General features: G+C 38.2%; 1 protein-coding gene across 1 annotated transcript; it reads left to right on the forward strand.

The window, feature by feature from the left end:
* Positions 1 to 19,251: 19,251 nt before the first annotated feature.
* On the forward strand, positions 19,252 to 22,255 carry LOC131165237 (heat shock factor protein HSF24). Its single transcript, XM_058122844.1, has 2 exons — positions 19,252 to 20,179; positions 21,265 to 22,255. Exons 1-2 carry the CDS (start codon positions 19,976 to 19,978, stop codon positions 21,952 to 21,954), a joined length of 894 nt encoding a protein of 297 aa, XP_057978827.1. The 5' UTR covers positions 19,252 to 19,975; the 3' UTR covers positions 21,955 to 22,255.

Genomic DNA, 22,255 nt, shown 5'->3' on the forward strand with positions numbered 1-22,255 from the left:
AGTTTCTGGTCATGCCATTTGGATTGACTAACGCTCCTGCAGTATTTATGGTCCTGATGAACAGGGTTTTCTATGAATACCTGAATCAGTTTGTAGTGGTATTTATCGACAACATTCTGGTATACTTTAGGAGTTCGAAAGAGCATGAGAATCATCTAAGGTTGGTACTTCAGGCTCTATGGAAGAAGAAGTTGTATGCTAAGCTGAAGAAATGCGAGTTCTGGCTGAATTAGGTTGGGTTTTTAGGCCATGTCGTGTCGAAGGGTGGTTGACTAAGTGTAACTAAAAAGTGTGCAAGATGTTCGAAGTTTCCTAGGACTGGCTGGGTATTACTAGCGATTCGTGGAAGGATTCTCTAAGTTATCTGGCCCTTTGACACGGTTGACGAGGAAGGGTGTGAGATTTGATTGGAACAACGAGTGCGAGCATAGTTTCCATGAGCTGAAACACTGACTAGTCACTGCTTTGGTTTTAACCATCCCATCTAGGGACGATGGCTTTGTGATTTATAGTGACGCATTGCTAAAAGGGTTGGGATGTGTGCTGATGCAACAGGGGAAAGTAATTGCTTATGCTTCTCAAAAACTCAAGGAGTACGAGAAGAATTACCCCACGCACGATCTGGAGTTGGCGGTGGTAGTATATGCATTGAAGATCTGGAGACACTATTTGTACAACGAACAGTGTGAGATCTTCACGGACCATAAGAGTCTCAGATACTTTTTCATATAAAAGGAGTTGAACATGAGGCAGAGAAGGTGGCTTGAACTAATTAAGGACTACGATTGCACCATTAGCTATCATTCGGGGAAAGCTAACATGTTAGCTGATGCGTTAAGTTGGAAGTCAGAGCACGGGTCAGTATCTGCAGTAGTAGGTTAGCATCATATCAAACAGGATCTAGAAAGTCTTGGTGTGGAGTTCGTGGATGGTAATCATCAGGCTTTCATTGCTACCTTGGTGATCCAGGTGACGTTATTTGAGAGGATTAAAACCGCGCAGGCTAATGATGCAGAGTTAGTTGAGGTTGTAGAGAAAGTGCAACAAGGGTTAGCTGTAAGTTTTAACATCTCTAAAGGAGGTGTGCTGAGGTTTGGGACTAGGCTGTGTGTTCCAAATGATAAGGGGATAAAGAAGATGATCGTGGAGGAGGCGCATCGTTCTTTGTATACGGTACATCTGGGTAGTATGAAGATGTATCGGGATTTGCACGAGTCCTTCTAGTGGAGTGGCATGAAAAAGGAAATTGCTCGATTTATAGAGTAATGTTTGACGTGTCAGCAAGTAAAGGCTAAACATTAGAGGCCAGCAAGGCTGTTGCAGCCATTAAGTATTCCAGAGTGGAAATGGGAGTATATTTCCATGGACTTTGTCACCGGGTTACCACTAGCACTACACAGGCAAAATGTCATCTGGGTAATCGTGGACAGGCTAACTAAATCTGCTCATTTTATACTAATGAAGGTTAGCTACTCTTTGAGTAGGCTAGTAGATTTGTACATAGAGGGAATAGTTAGAATGCACGGGGTGCTGATATCCATTGTTTCAGATCGAGACTCGAGGTTCACTTCTTGATTCTATAAGAGCTTACAGGAAGCACTGGGGACGAAGCTAACTTTTAGTACAACGTTCCACCCCCTACTGATGGGCAGTCAGAGAGGACAATATAGATCTTGGAGGATATGTTACGGGCTTGTGTATTAAACTTCAGTGGTAGTTGGATTCAATTTCTGCCATTAGTGGAGTTTGCCCATAACAACAGTGTCCAGGCTAGTATCGGGATGGCACCGTTCGAGGCATTATATGATAGGAGGTGTCGATCTCCTCTGTATTGGGATAAGGTCGGTGAACAGAAGATATTGGGTCCCAAACTCGTACAGCAGGATTCTGAGAAGGTCAGATTGATCAGAGATAGGATTAAATCAGCTCAGAGTCAACAAAAAAGTTACACGGATGTTCGCCGTCGTGAGTTGGAATTTGAGGTTGGGGGTAAGATATTTATGAGAATTGCTTCGATGAAAGGGGTGATGAGGTTCGGGAAGAAGGGCAAGTTGAGCCCAAGGTATATCAGACCATTCAAGTTACTAGAACAAGTGGGCCCGGCAGCCTAAGGATTGCACTACCACCAGAGCTCTCAAGGATCCATGATATATTCCACATATCCATGTTGAGGAGGTACGTGTCGGATTCATTGCATGTAATTAATTAGGAATCTTTAGAGATTAAGGATGTTTTGGCGTATGAGGAGATACCCGTTCAGATTCTAGACCATAAAGTTAAGAAGTTGCGTACCAAGGAGATACCGTTAGTGAAGGTATTGTGGCAGAATCACGCGGTTGAGGAAGCTTCTTGGGAGTTAGAGATGGAAATACGCCGGAAACATCCATAGTTGTTCTAAGTAGTAGTTTTAGTAGCAGGATTGGTATGGGTATGTATGTATATAATATTCTGCTATTGTAGTAATGTTGTGTGGTTGGTCTCTGGGGGAGTGTGTAATATTGTAAGCTCCTGAGATAGTGTATGTATGTAACCAACACATTCCTCTGCCATAAGTGAGGGTATGTATGTATTTGGGATGGGGCTGCTATGTGGGTGGCCGTCGACTCTTCCTAGAGTCGGGTATGTGGTTGGGTATGTAGTTGAGTTAGTAAAAGAGAGATTACAAATTCCGAGAACGAAATTTTTGTAAGGAGAGGAGGTTGTAAGAACTTGACCTGAGATATGTAGATTGAATAAATGAGAAAAGGTAAAAAGGGGTAAATTAGCAAGCTTTGTCGACGAAGCCATTGTTCTCGTCAACGAAGGCCCTTATACTCTTCGTCACCGAAATTCAGAGCCTCATCAACGAAGAGATACCGAATGATTTGTAAATATCAGAATAGGGTTTGTCACCAAAGGAGCCGGTTCATCGACGAAATGTGTGGATGATTCATCGACGAAGGCACCGTTTCGTCGACGAGGTTGGCCGAGTCAAAAGGGCTATAAATATCCTCATTCATTATTTAGTTACAAAGAAAACTAAAACTCTCTCTCTCTAAAACCAGCAAAATCTCTCCTTCTCTCTTCGATTCTTCGTTGTTTGTCGCATGATTCAATGATCTGATGTTACTGCGTGGATCAGGGGAGGAATCTCTACGTTTTTAGCGGATCAAAAATTTGTTTCGAGGATTTTCAGGTTTTGATCCAAAAGCGAAGTAAGGGTCCAATTTCAGTTTTGTTTTGGTATATATGTAGTAGTAGAATTATAGTGAAGTATAGTTCTTGGATGTTTAGGTTTTGGGAACTCGGTTCATAGTTTTGGAGTCGTAGAGTTTGTATTTTGGTATTCGAAAAAAGGTAAGGGGATTCTATTTATATTATTTATTTTTGAAATCGGGATCGGTAAACCTAGAGTTTACGATCGTATGTATGTTTTGGCTACTTATTTGGAAAAATCTGTCGGGTGAAAATGTGGGATTTTCGGGTTACAATTTTGGGGAAAATTGAGGGTTTCGGATATCATCTCTATTTCTGTTGGAAAATTGTATGTTGTGTAAAACTGTAGTATTGAGACAACCATACGTGTATTTGTATTAAATTGTATTCTCGAACTGAAAACAATATGATTGTTGTATACTCAAATAAGTGTGAAATAAAATGTTGTATGTAAAATGTTCCAGGTTTTGTAAAACAGTTAGGGGCGGCTAATTACCGTACGCTGATGAGTATAGGAACATGAGTTCCAAAATTGTTCCATGTTTTGTGAAATTTTGTCACGTCTCGGCTAATTACTGTGGGAAAATGCCATGTTTAGGATAAATACCATGGGCGAGAGTGTTCATTTTTATATCTGAGGGTATGAAATATCACCTGTTTGTTCTGACTGGTCATCGATAGGTGTGAGTGGACACCGTATTAGCATGATATCGCTGTGAGGCTTCGATTATTGCAGGATATTGGGTGCTTGAGTGTGATGACACTAACCATATGTTTGGTATCGTACGTATTGGAACTGGATTGTGAAAATATTGAAGCTGTATAGTGTTATGTTTTATGTCGAAATAACACTTGTATGCCATACACTGATATAACCTGCTTTCTTCCTTACTGAGAAGTGTCTCACCCTGAATATGCAAATGTTTTTTCAGGTCCTTTGGGTAGTTGAAACTAGCATCCTAACGTTTGGGAGCGTGGGTGTCGGTTAGCTACGTAGAGTACTTATGTAAGTACAGATTTTGTCACTGGTTTGTCATTATTGGGTTTTGTAGACATCCAGGATATGTACTGTCTTTTGGAACATAGACTCTAGTAATGTATAGACTCTGGTATGGTACGTTTTATGCATTACAAAGAATATTTTTGCTATGTATGGATGTGTATTTGATGTGTATAGGGTTTACGTGTACCCCACGGGGTCAAACCCTAATTCAGTGTAGTATCATGTATGTTTTAAATGATACAGAGACATGTTAGGTTACTAAAATCACACTTGGGGCCTATTTACGGGTTTGGGGCATGATAGGTGACTTCCTCAAAATTGCCCACAAGGGTTTCTTCCATTCCCGTCCTCGCACTCCTCACAACATTGCCCTCCTCCCTAATTTTGTTAATTTCCCAAACTAGGTCGCTTGGATTTGACCCTTCCTCTTTGATTTCCTGATTATCACTTGGTTTAGGCCACGAAAACGGGAGTGCCGCCAAAGACTTTACATCTTCATTGTACATGAAGCATATTAAGAGGAAGATGGAGAAGACCACGATGAACAAGGAAAGGTTGTTGCTTTTCTAGGTGTTGTGATATACCTAATTGAAACCCTGATTGCAATTTCTTTTGAATGTAGATTTCAATATATAGCTTCAAGAAAAAATTAATTTTTGTTAACCTAGTTGGTCATATCCCGGTTTTGATAATGAAAAATATATTTGATGCTAATATTTGTATTGAGGCTTGCATACAGGTTCACCTTACGCGTGTATTCGAACAGAAAGTTACATCATGATGGCATATGGTGATCACGCAGAAGAATGAAGAAAATTGTGTTGTACTTGTAATTATTTTTGTATTCTTCATTCTAGGCTGCAACTTAATTATGGACTGTACCTCAATATGGCTTGTAATAAGTTGCATCATGCATGATAGGTAGGTATGCTCAAATGACCTTAGTTGGACTTTAGGTTCCTACACATAGTGCACTAAGTCCCCAATATCATATAATTTATCAGGGGAATTAACTGGATTATAATTGGACTAAAAGGGCCAAATTTTTTGAGTGGTCTAGCAACCAAACGTGACAGTTCAAATTGCCTCGGTCAACTGAACCGTGGACGGGTCAAAAGTTGACCTGAGTTCAGAAAATCAAACCAAAGCGAATGTATCTTCCACGAGTGAGCGAACTTATGCCAGGACCTTTCCCACCAACTCGGGCGCCTGAACATTACGTTGGAAAACTAAAAAGACTTGAAATTCAGCCAATCAAAGTTGTGTTTAGTCAGTTGAACAGACTCAGCATCTGGGGTAATCATTACAGTTCGAGCAATCGAATCCCTGTTCAAGCGTCTGAACTGTGTTATATATATAGTTGCGAAAATAGCTTCATTTTCATTCCACTCTTGAGAGTTCCTCCAGTTTTCCTCACTTACAGCCACTCCATTTTCATTCCTAGCCTAGTACCTTTTAGAAAAACTTCTTCTCACCGTGTTTAGAGACCAAAGACGCGTTGAGGCAGGCATTGCGCTTAATCAATGGTTCCGTATGCTTGAAAGACGGATCAAGTATGATAAGGTCTTCTGGCTCAAGGATCCCATTCTCGGTAAAGTTCTAGACATTCAATTTATGTAGACGTATTTTAATAATGTGTTAGACATGTTCAGATACCAGGGATGGTATGAGTTTGTGAGCTTCCAGCCCAAGGGGATTTAAACCATACTCGTCAAGCTATTCTATGCCAACATTGGGCAGGACGACTAGGGTTGCTACTCCAGGGTGTTTGAGATGGACATCTAGTTCAATAATGCATACCTGGTTGAGGTGTTTGATATCCAGCGAGGCGACTTCAACTGTCCTAACTCCACCTCGACCTGGATCAATGAGCAGGACTTCACCATGAGCACTTTCGTGAATCTTGTGATGTCTCATCCTGTTGTAGATCTTGCACACACCCCTAGTTATAGATCATTGACTCTGGAGGCAAAGGTGGTATACCACTTGATTTCATATAATATCTTGTCGAAGTTGAGGTCCAGGGATCATGTCTCGTACTTGGACTGCTTCGTTATGTGGTGTTTATTCATAAGGAAGAAGCTGGATCTTCTTAGACTGATCCTCAGGTGGATATTCGTGAAGGCTATAGGGAAGAGGATCATACTGCCATATGGAGGCATCCTATCTAGGATGTTTGTCAGAGAGAAAGTCACGAGGACTCCATATGCAGTATTAAAGAAGATCAAGAACACCGACGTTTTCTCCTCCATTACTCTGAAGTTGATGGGGTACAAGCTTGCTGGTAACATGTGGTTACCTACTATTCCTGAGAGAGGTCCAGGGGCTCAGGAGGTTCCACAAGAGCAGCCCCATGTGCCGTTAAACGCCGAGATCATGGCAGCCATCACCGATCTTGCTGCATCATTTCAAGAGTTTAAGACCTCCATGATAGAGCAAACATCCTCCTCCAAGGCCAGGCTTGATGCTCTTGATGGCGAGTTCACAGAGTTCCAATCCGATATGCGGGCGAACTTCCATATCCTCGGTGAGCGCTTGAGAAAGATGAATGATAAGGACATCAGCAAGGATCAGATGGAGATGAGTGGTGATGAGGATGACGAGCATGATGATGGTGAGACTTAGAGGAGTCCTTGGAGTTCAACTGCTTTATATTTGATCTATCTTATGCTTTATTTACATACATTTATATTTGGGGTTTGAAATACCTAAAACAACTTTTTATTTTGTTTTTCAATCGTACACACTCACCACACCCATACATAGATACATACAGATACTATCTTGTGGTGATTGTCATTTTGCTTATATGTATCTGATGGTTTATTGGCTTGCATGCTTTGATATATATATATATATATATATATATATATATATATATATATATATATATATATTCATGCTTATCTAATTGAAAGCCTCCTGCATGGCGGATGCAGTTGATGTGAAATTATCTGCTGGTAGATATATTAGGTTCTCGCATACTCAAAACTATGTGATATATTGTCTGCTTGAGAACTTTTTGTGCAGGTTAATATAGGAAATGTCATGTTTGCAAACCGCATGCTGCCAGGTTTTTGATAGACATTTTATCGAAATATTCAAACGTATTGTAAAATGATAATGGATGTGCATGTAATTTCTAGTTTAGATTTCAAAATGTCTACACTTAGCTAAATTTAAATTTGAATCATCTGAAACTTGTGCATGCACATTTAAAGGTTTTGAAATTAGTAGGTGTTTATGGGATAAGTCACATTTTTAGACAAAATGCTGTCGAAATTTTTCAAAATTACTGCACATATCCTATACTTTTATAAATACTAATTTTTTTAAAACTTAGGTTCTGCTTTTAGAACATTATCTTTGTGTATCATGAACAATTTTAATATGATCTGGTTCTAGTTCACTTCACTTTGTTTGCTGAACTGAAATTCACTATATTTTTTTTGGCAAACTGTATCCCCAAAACAACAATTGGTATCAATGTTTTTTTTTTTTAAAGGGGGGAATTTCTTTTTAAAATTACATGTGTTGAACTGATTCTAAAAGTTAATCCTGTGTGATGTAGTACAGTTAAAAGCTTTAAAGTACTTGTGTATCTTATTCAAGGTATAAGTTTAAAGAGAATGCATAATCTTAGGGGGAACCACTTCACCTTGATATATACGGCTCTGAAACATTAAATTCATCTTATATCTCTTTTTATCTTATATCTTGTGGGAATACATATTTTTCTAAAAAGTGGTAACAATTAACAAGTGGTATCATTTTGTGCTGAATGATCATTTTATTTCTTCGACATGATCAATACTGAACTGTTTGAGTTTTTGGATGAAAATTGTTATATATTGACTGTTGAACTCAAAACAGGTCACTTAGGTACAAATGTATTTTGGGAAATGCTCTATTTTTTTAAACGGCATACTGCCAATTTTTTTTTAAAATCTTCCCAACTTATCTTTTGTATCTAAATGATTTTTGTCTTCATGCTATATTTTTTAACCATTTTTGCTATTGCCAAAAGGGGGAGAAGAGACAAAATTGGGTACATTGATAAATTTAAATTCAATTTAAATTAAGCTTTAATTTAATTTATGCATATAGTTAGGGGGAGTCTTCCTTGGTTGTACCCACTTTTACATAAAGTATTTGCTATCATAAAAAAGGGGGAGATTGTTGACCTAGTTGGTCATATTCCGGTTTTGATAATGACAAATACATTTGGTGCTAATGTTTGTACTAAGACTTGCATGCAGGTTCACCTTACGCGTGTATTCGAATAAAAAGCTACATCATGATAGTGTATGGTGATCACGCAAAAGAATAAAGAAAATTGTGTTGTATTTGTAATTATTTTTATATTCTTCATTCTGGGCTGTAACTTAATTATGGATTGTACTTCAATATGATTTGTAATAAGTTGCATCATACATGATAGGTAGGTATGCTCAAATGACCTTAGTTGGACTTTAGGTTCCTACACATAGTGCACTAAGTCCCCAATATCACATAATTTATCAGGGGAATTAACTGGAGTATAATTGGACTAAAAGGCCAAATTTTGTGAGTGGTCAAGCAACCGAACCTGGCAGTTCAAATTGTCTCGGTCGATCGAACTGTGGACGGGTCAAAAGTTGACCTGAGTTCGGCCAACCGAACTAAAATGAATGTATCTTCCATAGGCGACCAAACCTGTGTCAAGACCTTTCCCACCAACTCGAGCGCCCGAACATTACGTTCATTTTGCCCTCGGGTGACCGAACTTATGAGTTTGGCATACCAAACTTTAGACCGGGCACCCGAAACGCGATCTTTTTGAGGAATCGGCTCATTCAGCAAACCAAACATTTTTTCAAGCACCCGAACCATGAAAATGCCTTTTATTGCTGTGTCTATTCGGTCGACTGAACTTGGGCTCGGGCACCCAAAACTCTCGGGTTAGTTTTATTTTTAACCGAGATAAAAGGGATTAAACTAGGTTAAAATATTAAACATGTTTAAAATCTTTTTAATAATACCCATAGAGTCCCCAATGGTCATAATTTGCCCCTTGCCTATATATACAAGATCATTTGCAAAAGTTAGTAAGGATTAGCAAAATCATTAAGGCCAAATTCTCTTAAATTTCCAAAATCCTATTTTTACCTATACTACTCTCATACACTCCAAAGCTCCATTTTCTTTGATTATCCAAGTGTTGTGAGTGTGCTTAGAGTGTTTGTGCTCCATTCCATTTGCTTAATACTCTCATTTGTTATGTTTATTGATTGATTTTTTGAGAGTTAAGCTTAAGTTTTCCTACTGATTTTATCTAATTAATCTTGTGTGGGAAAACTTAGAGGCTTGTGGGTACTTGCATTGATATTGCAAAATACCTTATCCCTTATATTTGTGTGCAAAATATTTTCTTAAGCTTGCATTCAAATATCTCTTGTGCTTAGTATACTGAGAACATATTGTTGAGGTTGTTTGAATCATCTTGCTAGCATCTTTTGAAACCCTAAACTAATATTGTAATATTCCATATTATGGTTCAAAGTTTACTTAGAAATATACTCTAGATCTTGATTGCTTATCTATACTAAGTTGAGTGTTTAGCACACATTATTAAGCCCTGAGCATATTTACCATCATTCGTGCTTGCGTTGTTATTTGAGCTATACTATGGTACATATTTGTATACATTTGTTGTATTACAGGCATAGGCCTGAAGATGGTGACTAGTCCTGTGGAATAGTCCCAAATTGGTTTAGACCCGGTTAGGAAAGTTAGGTGCACCATCCTGGTAAGGTGTAGGTTGAGGTCAGCCCTATTAATTGACCTGGTTGTAAACAGTGCCGCTCCATCGGTTAAGTGAGTCGTAATGAAATCCTTGTACTGGTGAGCCAAGGTAGGGACGTAAGCACTTTGATCGAACCTCGATAACATATCTAGTGTCAGTTTATTTTCTGCACTTCATTTTCTGCGCCTGTATGTTTATTGGTTAAATATCTGCTTGGATTTGAAACTGCTTAGACTACCTCCTAGGTTTCGTAATACTAACTGTTGAATTAGATAATCCTAGGCATAATTTTTAAATCTCCAATTCACCCTCCCTCTTGGGATTACACCAAAGCTAATAATTTCCTTTCTTGTTTATAATCTTAGAAGAAATCAAAAAATTTCAACCTGCTTTCAGTTTTATAAATCGATTTCAGTTTTCAGAACACAACAAAAAATGAAACCTGCTTATTTGTGCCCAAGCTTGATCAAGAAATTGATTCAACTGAACAGCCACAACACAATGCCCAAATCCAACAAGATAAATATAACACGCAAGATCGAAGCACAAGAAAACAATCACAAATGACACACGAGTCTTACGTGGTTTAGTTTTAAAGGCCTACATGCACGGCAGCAACCTCACCTTCGGAGATGCTTTATTAACAATGGTGGAAATGAATACAAATACACAGATCTACCTTTTGGACTTACCAATCTCCTCCAAGAATCAGCCCAAGAAACATCCTAAGAACCCTAACCCGACTCTCTGCCAAGAGCGCTCAGCTTTCCCTTTTTCTTTACTAGCTCTCTCTCGAAATCCCCCCCCCCCCCAAAGTATAATTTACAATATGCTATGTTGGCTAGTCGAAGTCTCTAAAACTAGCACTGCTGGATGTATTTTATCCATAAAATACAAAACATTAAAAATTACACAAATGCCCTTAAATGAACAAACTTGCAGCCTTTGGATTTCTGCTGCAATTGACGGTCCACATTTGTCCAGCACAAGCTTAACACTCCAACAATTCTCCACCTTGGCAAGCTTGTAGTCCTTGCTCTTCCCTTCCTTCTCCTATGGTTGTTCCTGCAAAACAAACACTACCAAATTCCTAGACAAATCAAGTTTGAACAATGTTCAAACTTGGATTTTGGTACTGCCTTAATCATCATATTAGAGGGATTATCCTTTGTTGGAATTTTCCTTACTTCTTATTTCTCCACTAGAAATAATATCCCTCACAAAATGCAACCTAACATCTATACATTTGGATCTATCATGATAAACATGATTCTTAACCAAATGAATAGTGCTTTGATTATAACAATAAACTATAACAGCTCCATTATACACTCCTAATTCTAGACACAGTCCTTTAATCCATATAATCTCCTTAAAGGCTTCAGTCATGGCTATATATTCAGCATCCGTGGTAGACAAAGCTACCACCGATTGCATGTATGATTTCCAACTAATAACACTACCCAAAAAAGAAAAGACCATACCAAACAATGACTTCCTGGTATCTAGATTCCAGCATAGTCAGAATCTACATATCCTTTTAACCCTATTTTACAATACATATCCTTTTTTCCAAATATTAATCCTTGCTGTTTTGTTCTAGACAAGTATTGAAAATTTTGTTTCAAAGCTTGCCAATGTGGTTTTCCAGGTTTGCTTATAAATATGCTCACTTGACTTATAGCATAAGACAAATTAGGTCTAGAACATACCATAGCATACATTACACTTCCAACCATACTAGCATAAGGTATTCTATTCATAAACGGTGACTCATTTTTAGTTTTAGGACACTGTTTCCTAGACAATTTAACATGATGCGCAACAGGAACAGAAGTAGGTTTAACATGACTCATTCCAAATTTTTTTAACACTTTTGTAATATAAGACTTTTGAGACAAGTAGAGAAGATTTTTATCCCTTTCTCTAGTTATTTCCGTGCAAGTATTCTTTTAGCAGGGCCTAAGTCTTTCATTTCAAATTCAGATTTAAGCATGCATTTAACTTGATTTAACATATCCAAGTCTCCACAAGCAATTAACATGTCATCAATATATAATAACAAATATATATGACATTCATCACATGATTTATAATAGACACAACTATCATAATTGCTTCTACAGAAATCATTTTGAATCATGTAAGAATCAAATCTTTTATACCATTGTCTAGGTGATTGTTTCAGCCCATATAAATATTTTTTTAATAAACATACATGATTTTTATTCATTTCTGTATCAAAGCCCTCGGGAGGTTGCATATAAACTGTTTCCTCTAAATTACCATGCAAGAAAGCAGTTTTAACATCAAGTTGTTCCAAATACAAGTTTACAACAACAAAAGATAATAGAATTCTAATTGAACTATGCCTCACAATAGGGGAAAATATTTCATTATAAGCTACCCCTTCCTTTTGTGTAAATCCTTTAGCCACTAACCTAGATTTATACCTAGGTAGTTTAAATTCCAGGGATTCCCTCTTTCCTCTTAAAGATCCACTTGGATCCTACACATTTCTATTTCTCAAGTCTAGGCACCATCACTCATGTCTTATTTTTGTTTAGAGACTTCATTTCTTCTTGCATTGCAAAAATCCATTTCTCAGCCTTTATACTATCCATGGCCTCTCTTAAAGTCCTAGGTTCCACCTCAATTTCTATTTTAGCAATAGAAAAAGCAAAAGTTGTCATATCAACTTCCCCATACTTTTAAGGAGGTCTTATGACCCTCCTCTTCCTATCCCTTGCTAGAAGGTAGGTTTTACTTGATCCAAAGATTTCTATTTTTGAGTTTTGCACCTCACAATCTGCAACATTTGTTCTTGAACAACTGTGAGAAGTGGATGGTTGCTCCACCTCAAACTGTAGGTCACTGGTATCAAAGTACTTGGTAAATTCATCTGAATTTTCTAGTTTCCCCCATAGCAACTTCATTAAAAACTACATTCTTGCTAATAATACATTTTTGTTTTCCAGGTTTTGTAACCCAAAGTTTATAGCCTTTAACCCCCTCTGGGTATCCCATAAAAATGCACTTAATAGCCCTAGGCTCTAATTTATTAGTTTTATTGTGGGCATAAGCTATGCACCCAAACACTTTTAAACCCTGATAATTGGCTGGCTTGCCAAACCAGATTTCTTTAGGGGTTTTAAAGTTGAGAGCTGAGATCGGATACCTATTAATAAGATATACAACAGTGGTCATAGCCTCTGCCTAGAAAGTCTTGGGCAGACCTAAAGTGGCTAACATACATCTTACCCTTTCAAGAATGATCTTATTCATCCTTTCAGTTAATCCATTCTATTAGGGAGTTTCCCTAACAGTCATATGTCTAGCAATGCCCTTAGCTTTACAAAATTCAAAAAGTTCATTTGACAAGTATTCTAATCCATTGTCTATTCTCAGTGTTTTAACTTTTTTGCCAACCTGAGTTTCAACTAAGGTTTTCCATTCTTTAAACTTCTCAAAAGTATCACTTTTATGTTTTAAAACATAAACGCATACTTTCCTACAAGAGTCATCTATTATTGACAGAAAATACCTAGAACCACCATGAGAACTAACCTTAGCAGACCCCCACAAGTCTGAATGTGTACAATCAAGAGTTTGTTTTATGGTGTGAGTGGGCTTCTTAAAACTAACCCTAGTAGACTTACCCAAGACACACTCCTCACAGCATGACAATTCCTCAAGTTTCCTATCCCCAAGTAGCCCCTATTTCTCTAGCTTCTTTAGGCCCTGTTGGCTAACATGTCTTAGCCTCTTATGCCACAAGGAAACCTGATCTTCTACCCTGTGATTGATAGGTGAAGCCTTACCTATCACTGTATTTCCTACCAAAGTGTACAACCCATTCTTTAGCACCCCTTTCATCACTACAAGTGATCCTCTACATACTCTCAGGCTACCTCCTTCAAACTTAAATGTGTACCCCATTTTGTCTGAGTTACCAAGAGAAATCAAGCTTCTCTTTAGCTCAAGTATATACCTCACATCTTTTAGCACTCTTTCAATCCCATTGTTGGCCTTGGTGTATTCCTAAGAGGGGGGGGGGGGGGTAAATTGGGTATTTAAAATTTCTCTCCTAAGCTCAATTAATCAAACAATAATATTACTCAACCTAGGGTATGTCTATGCAATTATAAACTCAATCATTCACAATAGTAAAATACAAACATTCATGTGCTGGAATTTAAAATGTGGAAATTAAAAATATACAATACAGTACAATATAATCAATGCACATCAATAAGGATCTATAAGCTCAGTGATGTATATGTGTGCAATCAACTTTTAATGTAATGTCTATGTTCAATTAAGTACAAGAGTATTTCAACAAGCCTATCTTTGAAACTATGTATAAAATACCTCAATCTCAAGTTAGGGTTTTAAAGATTTTTAGCAAGTATAATCAAACAATCTCAACCAATGTTTTCTCAAGATGCTAGCACAAGAGATGTCTAAAAATGAGCTTGTGAAAATATTTTTGCACACAAAAAGATTGCTTAAGGAATCTTGCAATAACAATGCAAAGATCCTAAAGCCTCTGAGTTTACCCCACACAAGATTCATCAAATTAAATTCGTGGGTAACTCTTGTTTAACTCTCCCAAAAATTAAACACAATCAACAAACATCAATAAGAGTATTAAGCAATATAGGATGGATCTCTAACACTCAAGGCACTCTCATTAAGCTTAGTTTAATCAATAAAATCGGATTAGGAGAGTGTATGTGAGTAGTATAAGGAAAATAGGGTTTTGAAAAATAAAGAGAATTTTAGCTTAATCCTATTTGCTAATCCACACTTAATTTTCCCAAATGAATGGACATATATATAGAGGAAGGGAAAAATAAAACGTTGGGGGACACGCTTGTCTTTTTAAAATTGTTCTAATCAGGCTTAGAAAATTAATCCCATAATTTCCCTTAATTTTCTCGGGTAAAAATTCACCAACCTGAGACTTTCGGTCGCCCGAACAGACACAACGAAAAACACACGTTTTCATTGTGTGATAGCCCAAATGAATGTTTGGGTGGCTGAACAAGGCAATTTCCAAAAGGTTCGCAATTCGATCGCCTGTCCCTAAGTTTGGTAGCCCAAACTTGTCAATTCGGTCGCCCAAGGATATTTGGAACGTAAGTGTTTGAGCGCCCGAGTTGTTGGGAAAAGTCAGAATGGACGTTCGATTGACTGAGGAAGATACGTTCATTTTTGTTCGGTTTGCCAAACTCAGGTAAACTTTTTGACTAATCCAACATTCGGTCGACCGAGGCAAAATATGCTGCCAAGTTTGGTCGCCTAAAGTCACAAGATTTTGTATATTAAGCCTAATTTCAAAACATAAGATTCCCCAGATAATATATGTGATGATGGGGAAAATCCAAAATGTAAGTTTGAGGATCTAGGGTCTTTCTAAAGCCATTTTTCTTGACGAAAAAATTCGGCGTCGGTCGATGAAGGTTGATCCCTAAGGTTTTTCTATGGTCTGTGTATGATCATTTGCTGAGCTTACTTCCTACATGCATAACATGCAGAGATTATTACAAAATCATTTAAACTGAAATTATTACAGACCTAATGATAAAAAATACAACAATAAATATGCTAGGTCTTCGCTTCTTTTCAGGTTGCCGCATGCCATCATATGAACTTGCCAATAAGAACCTGCACACAAACTTGGCGACCATTAAATATCAGAGTATTTGTCACAATCAAAACAAGGGTGTGACCCATAGGGTCAACACCCATCATGCATTAGAAGTCTCATTGTCCCAATACCCTATATTTTACAAGACTTATTGTTACCTAGGATAACATGACCCCATTTTAGACATGTAAAGGATTCAAACCAGTTTTTCAATGACACATAGGGAAGGAACATCGTAAATCTAATATTCATTCTTTTTTAGAATCTATCTCAGAGATTTTCAACACTTTAGTACTATCATATCCATCTAAAACTATAGCTACCTTACCCTTTGGTTCAAAGGTGGTGGCATTGGCAGCTTTTTTTCTTTCAGGGCAGTCCCTTTTAAAGTGCCCTTCCTTACGACAGGCAAAACACTTTAGTGCTTTACTCTTAGACTTTGATCTAGACCTCTTGCCTTTTCCTTTGTTGTCTTTATTTTCAGACCTACCTCTCACATTTAACCCTTTCCTTGTCTCTATTTTGGACTCAGACTTGGTGTACAATTCCCTAGAGTGCAAAACAGCTTGCACTTCTTCTAAAGTGATGCTCTCTCTCCCATATATCATAGTTTTTTTAAGATTATCATATGTAGAATCAAGAGAACTCAATAAAAGAATTGTCTGGTCTTCTTCATCTATACTAATATCAATATTAGCAAGATCCAAAAGAAATTTTATTAAACTCATATAAATGTTCTTCAATAGATGTTCTAGGGTTCATTTTAAAGGTATAGAGTCTGGTCTTCTTATGGAGTTTACTTGCTAGGGACTTTGTCATATACAAGCTTTCTAGCTTTAGCTAAACTCAAGCTACCATATTTATCATTGGTAACTTCTCTCAGTATTTTGTCTCCTAGGGACAAGATAAATGCACTATGTGCCTTTTGGAGGATTTTAAGCTTCACTTTGTCGGTGGAGGCCCCTTCTTGTGAAGTGGAAACCCCCTTCTTGTCTCAAAGAAGGGTCTCCTCAAGCCCCTGTTGTACCAATATGGTCCGCATCTTGATCCTCCATAAACCAAAATCATTTTTTCCGATGAATTTTTCTAACTCAAACTTGGCGGTCCCCATCACAAAGCCAGACTTGGATACCACTTGTTGTGATATACCTGATTGAAACCCTGATTGCAGTTTCTTATAAATGCAAATTTCAATATACAACTTCAAGAAAGAATTAATTTCCTTTCTTGTTTATAATTTCAAAAGAAATCAAACAATTTCAACTTGTTTTCAGTTTTATAAATCCCTTATAGTTTTCAGAAGACAACAAAAAATGAAACCTACTTATTTGTGCCAAACCCTGATCAAGAAATTGATTCAACCGAGCAATCACAACACAATGCCCAAATCCAGCAAGATAAATATAACATGCAAGATCAAAGCACAAGAAAACAATCACAAACAACACACGAGTTTTACATGGTTCAGCCTTAAAGGCCTATGTCCACGGCAAGAACCTCACCTTCGGAGATGCTTTATTAACAATGGCAGAAACGAATACAAATACATAGATCTACCTTCTAGACTTATTGATCTCCTCCAAGAATCAACTCAAGAAGCATCCCAAGAACCCTAACCTGACTCTCCGCCAAGAGCTCTCGGCTTCCCCTCTTTTCTTTCCTTACTCTCTCTCTTGAAATCCCCCTAGAATAATTTACAATCAGCTGTGTTGGCTGGCCGACGTCTCTAGAACTAGCATTGCTGGTTGTATTTTATACATAAAATAAAAAACATTTAAAATTACAAAAATGCCCTTAAATAAAATAGACTTGCAGCCATTGTATTTCTGTTGCAATTGACGGTCCAGATTTGTCCAGCACAAGCTTGACACTCCAACACTAGGCGCCAGAGCCGAGGTGCTTCATCAATGACTAGGTGAGGCTAAGAGTAGCAACTAGCAGCAACAAGAGAAGGAGAATCGGAGATGGGTAGTTGGGTACTACCACTAGACTTGCGCCAACACCACGTGCGTGTAGTAAGGTTAAGGGTTTCACTGTTTCAACCTTCTAGAGACCAAAATGGCAAAATGTAAAGTATATATATGCAGATAAGCAGGTCGTCCACCGAACTGAACCCACCTAACCTGCTTAATAAACGGGTTGGGTATGGGTTGACCCATTTATAAATGGGTCAATTTGCATTAATCCAAACCCGACTTAAATAGGCGGGTCACGAGTCACCTGTTGACTTTTGACCCATTTTGCCACCCCTAGCAGAGATTGAGTTTGAAACTAGTGGCATAGGTGGCGAAGTTCATTAGGGAGTTCACCAACACCTACTTTGATGTTAGAGGAATTTGGACTTATGGAAAGAGTTATGCTATACGTCATGGGCGTGGAATGGTATGAGCATATATAGCAAATCCTTACTGGATACAACGATATAGGACCCACACTCTATACCTAATGAGGACAAAAGCGGATGGGCCTGTGACACTAAGTATTTTCGTTTAAAAAATACTCAACCGTGAGGGAGGAATAGTACAACTATTGACTAAACACGCATAATTTAAATTTAAAGTTCCAAATTTACGATGTCAAACAAAACATTAAAATATTTATCTTAGATAAGTCATTTTATGAACTTGAGAAACATTTTACATGTCATTGACTTACTTTTACATTACATGAAAAGAACCTCAATTTGAATTGCTGAACATTGATTAAATTTTCGTGCACCATATTCCATTGATTTATTAATAGTTTTTAATTTCAAAAATATCTAACTATTATACTGTCAATTATTTTTTTTTTAAAAGGAAAAATTCATTATGAGGAAAAAAATTAAAAGTAACATGCTATATCTCAAAATTGGGAAGATGTTCAATGACATTCAATAACAAAGACAACTTCTAATAAAATATAATTTTTGTGAATGAACTCATTAGTTTAGAAATACCCAACTGTACGTTTGGAAAGAGCTTTGGATTTTGATTTGCATCGAATTTAGATAAAATGAAATATAAAATTGTATTAAAATTTATCCAAATCCACTCAAATTCAAATCAAATGTTTAAAATTTATATTCATACGGACAAAGTTAGATAACAAAAATCAAGTTTTTTAAAACCATAAGAAATTCACAGCTAATTGACTATTAACTCAATAAAATAGACGTGGAATTTTCAATTAATGAATCACACAATCGGGTTTTCTTGCAAAAAGAAGATCATATTTAAAAAAATAAAAAATGACATACACCAATGCATAAAATAAGAAAAATATATGTCATTTTAGGGGGACTTAAATAATATATTGGAAATTTTTATAATATTTTAAAAAATTAAATATTATGCTTTCAAATTGAAAAGTCTCCAAAAAAATTAAAACGAACCGTTAATTAAAACGTTCAAAAATTATTCATCAAATATGTAACCAAAAAAAACAACATAAGATATTTTCGAAAAAATAAAAACCCAATAAGGCCAAAAGGCTGCCTGGCCCTGAGGGAATAATAATAATTAATAAAACAGGGAGAGGGCAAATACAAAAATGGGAAGGCGGTAGGTGGGAATGGAAAGACTCTTCCTTTCCCAACCTTTGAAATTGCAATCGACTGAGCCATCCACCACACATCCATACGCACGTAATATAAAGAAAAGAAGAGATTAAATTTAAACCCCTCCAAAAAATCAACCCACTGAAATGCGACAGAAGCTTCCCTTCCTCCCAATGACCATTCCACGCCAACGCCCCAATTCATTGTTTTATTATTTGTCATAGAAATAAAGCCAAACAAATATCACCATCCTCGTTAGGTTTCCTTCAGCTCTCCTCTCTCTCTCTCTCTCTCTCTCTCAAGGCCTTTATTCTTTCTTTCTTTCTTTTTTTTTTTCCTCAGTGCTTCTCAAAATTTCTAGAACCTCACATCGCTTTCTAGATTGTCTCATCGTTGTCTATAAGAGGCTCCCCACGCGAATCCACACGTAATTAATACTTTAGGCTTCTGGCCGGAGTTATGGTCTATCGCCCATCCCAAGATTGTTATTTTCCGGCGAGCAGCGTTCATGGAGTCTGATCGGCGGAAGCGCCGCGACGCCGACCCCGTTTACTCTCGATTCTTCCTCTCTGGGTTTTACTGCTGGGACTGGGAGTTCCTCACCGCTCTCTTGCTCTTTATATAGTTCGTGTTCTCATCAATTAGTTCTCGGTGTGGTGGGAATATATAAATATAGAGAGAGAGAGAGTGTGTGTGTGTTGTGTTTTTAATTTTAGCGGTAGCTAGTTTGCTAGAAATCGGTAGTGAAATTGCGGAGGGGGTTGGTGGGGGAGGGGCAAATCGGGAAGAATCAGAAGAGAAATGGCGCAGAGGACGGTTCCGGCGCCGTTCCTAACGAAGACGTACCAGCTGGTGGACGATCCTAGCACCGATGACGTGATCTCGTGGAGCGAAGGCGGCGCCACCTTCGTCGTCTGGAAGACCGCCGAGTTCGCCAAGGATCTGCTCCCCAATTACTTCAAGCACAACAACTTCTCCAGCTTCGTCCGTCAACTTAACACTTATGTAAGTTCCCCTGCTCGATCTCCATCTTCCTCCCCTCATTTATTAATTTCCTTGCTAACATCTAGCTTTTTCTATTCCTTCAATCAATCGAACACAGCTTCCCTATTTTGTATTTTTTTTTTTTTGTCGTGGAAAAATGAACCGTTTACTTTTCCCACCCACCAAACGTAAAAATTTGGGAAGCACATGATGGATATTGACGCCCCAACCATTTTCTTTTCCCCTAATGTTTACTTTTCTCGCCGGCCAAACTAATATAATTCCAAAAACCAAAAAAAGATAAAAGCCCACGAGAGCAACGTGGTTGCCTCATCCCATGCTTTGGAAACCTTATCACCGATCGCCGTCGGAGATATTCAATTCTTGAAATTACAATTTCACCCCCACACAAATGAGGAGCGTAGGAGGGTGGTTTTTGGTATAAATGGATCTGACATGTACGGGGCAGAACAGTGGAGCCATTCGTTGCAGACTTCTTGCGTAGAGAGGGAGGAGGGGGGAAGTGATCCGGCGTGCTACAGCGGGCGAACAGCTGTCCGCGGGACCCAGCCGCTATCCTCTAGTCCCACTGTATGTGGGCCCTCTGAGAAAATTTCCCTAAAAATTTTTTTAAAAAAAAAAGGTTCAACCCGTTGGGTCTTACGATTCCAGGAAACTCCGATACAAAAAGTCAACCAAGGAGATCGTCTGCGTTCAATTTATATAAAATTTAATTTAATTTTATATTATATTTCATTTTATTTAAATAAAAATAAATTTAATAATTTCTTCCAAAGTTGTAAGGTTAAAGAAATATAAAAAATATTCAGTTCAGTCTCTAGAATTTTACAACAAAATTTAAATTGCAGATTTAATAATTAATCCTCGTCTATATTAAAAGTGATAGAAATTTATTTTTTAGACAACAGATTCAGCATTTTTTTCTCTGCTTTCAAATGAACTGATTTATCTAAAATAAATGTGTGAATAATTTTTTTATTCACAACTATTTTTAAAAGAAATTAAGATGGGAAAATTGAATTAAAAAAATAAAATACGAAAAGAAAAAACACTCATGCCATATTTGTTGCGCGTTGAATTGGCAGGGTTTTCGAAAGATTGTGGCCGACAAATGGGAGTTCGCGAACGAGAATTTCAGGCGGGGACAAAAAGAGCTTCTTCCCGAAATCCGGCGCCGGAAAACTGTGCCGGCATCTCCTGCTCCGGTTTCGGTAGCCGGAAAGTCCGCCGGCGGCAGCCCTTCCTCGCCATCGAACTCCGGCGAGGACATGGGGTCCACCTCCACGTCCTCACCGAGGGGGGACTCGAAGAGCCCCTGTTCGGTGGAGACGGCACAGTTCGCCGATTTATCGGGCGAGAACGAGAAGCTTCGACGGGACAACGAGATTCTGAGCTGCAAGCTCGCGCAGACCAAGAAACAGTGCGAGGAGTTGGTAGGAATTCTGACGGAGTACCTGAAGGTGGCGCCTGATCAGATCAATCGCATCATGCGGCAAGGAAGCGACGGGCCCAGCCGCGACGGATTGGTCGGCGATGCAGGCGATAATTACCACTACGAAGATGATGACGAAAAAGGGGTGGGTGAAGACGATAAGGATTGTTTGAAATTGTTTGGGGTTTGGTTGAAGGGGAAGAAGAAAAGGGGGCGGGAGGAGAAAATTGGGTGCGGCGGCGGGCCACACCCGAAGGGGATGAAGATGGCGGTGGACTTTCGCGCCGAGCCCTGGATGGAGATGGCTTCCACTGCCGGGGAGACTAGTAAGGTCTGCAATTGATGAATGAGAGCTCGACGCGTAAGCTTGGGGGGGCGTGGCGGTGTGCGCAGGGTAATCCCGTGCGCCGCTCCTGCGCATGCTATCTTCGTTGCTGACGCGGAAGAAAACATTGTAACTTATGTTTGGGAATAAGTGTGAATGGCGTGGGAAGGGAATTTAATGTACTCTCTAAAATAATAATGGTAGGGTCAATGTTGAAGTTCCATGTAGGATGAGTGTGCGTAAATGACACTCTCCACTCAGAATATATTCTTGGGAAATATTCTATTTTATCATTTATACCCATTGGGTATATGTATTA

The sequence above is a fragment of the Malania oleifera genome, chromosome 1, assembly GCF_029873635.1.
Source record: "Malania oleifera isolate guangnan ecotype guangnan chromosome 1, ASM2987363v1, whole genome shotgun sequence".
In the NCBI taxonomy this organism is placed as follows: Eukaryota; Viridiplantae; Streptophyta; class Magnoliopsida; order Santalales; family Ximeniaceae; genus Malania; species Malania oleifera.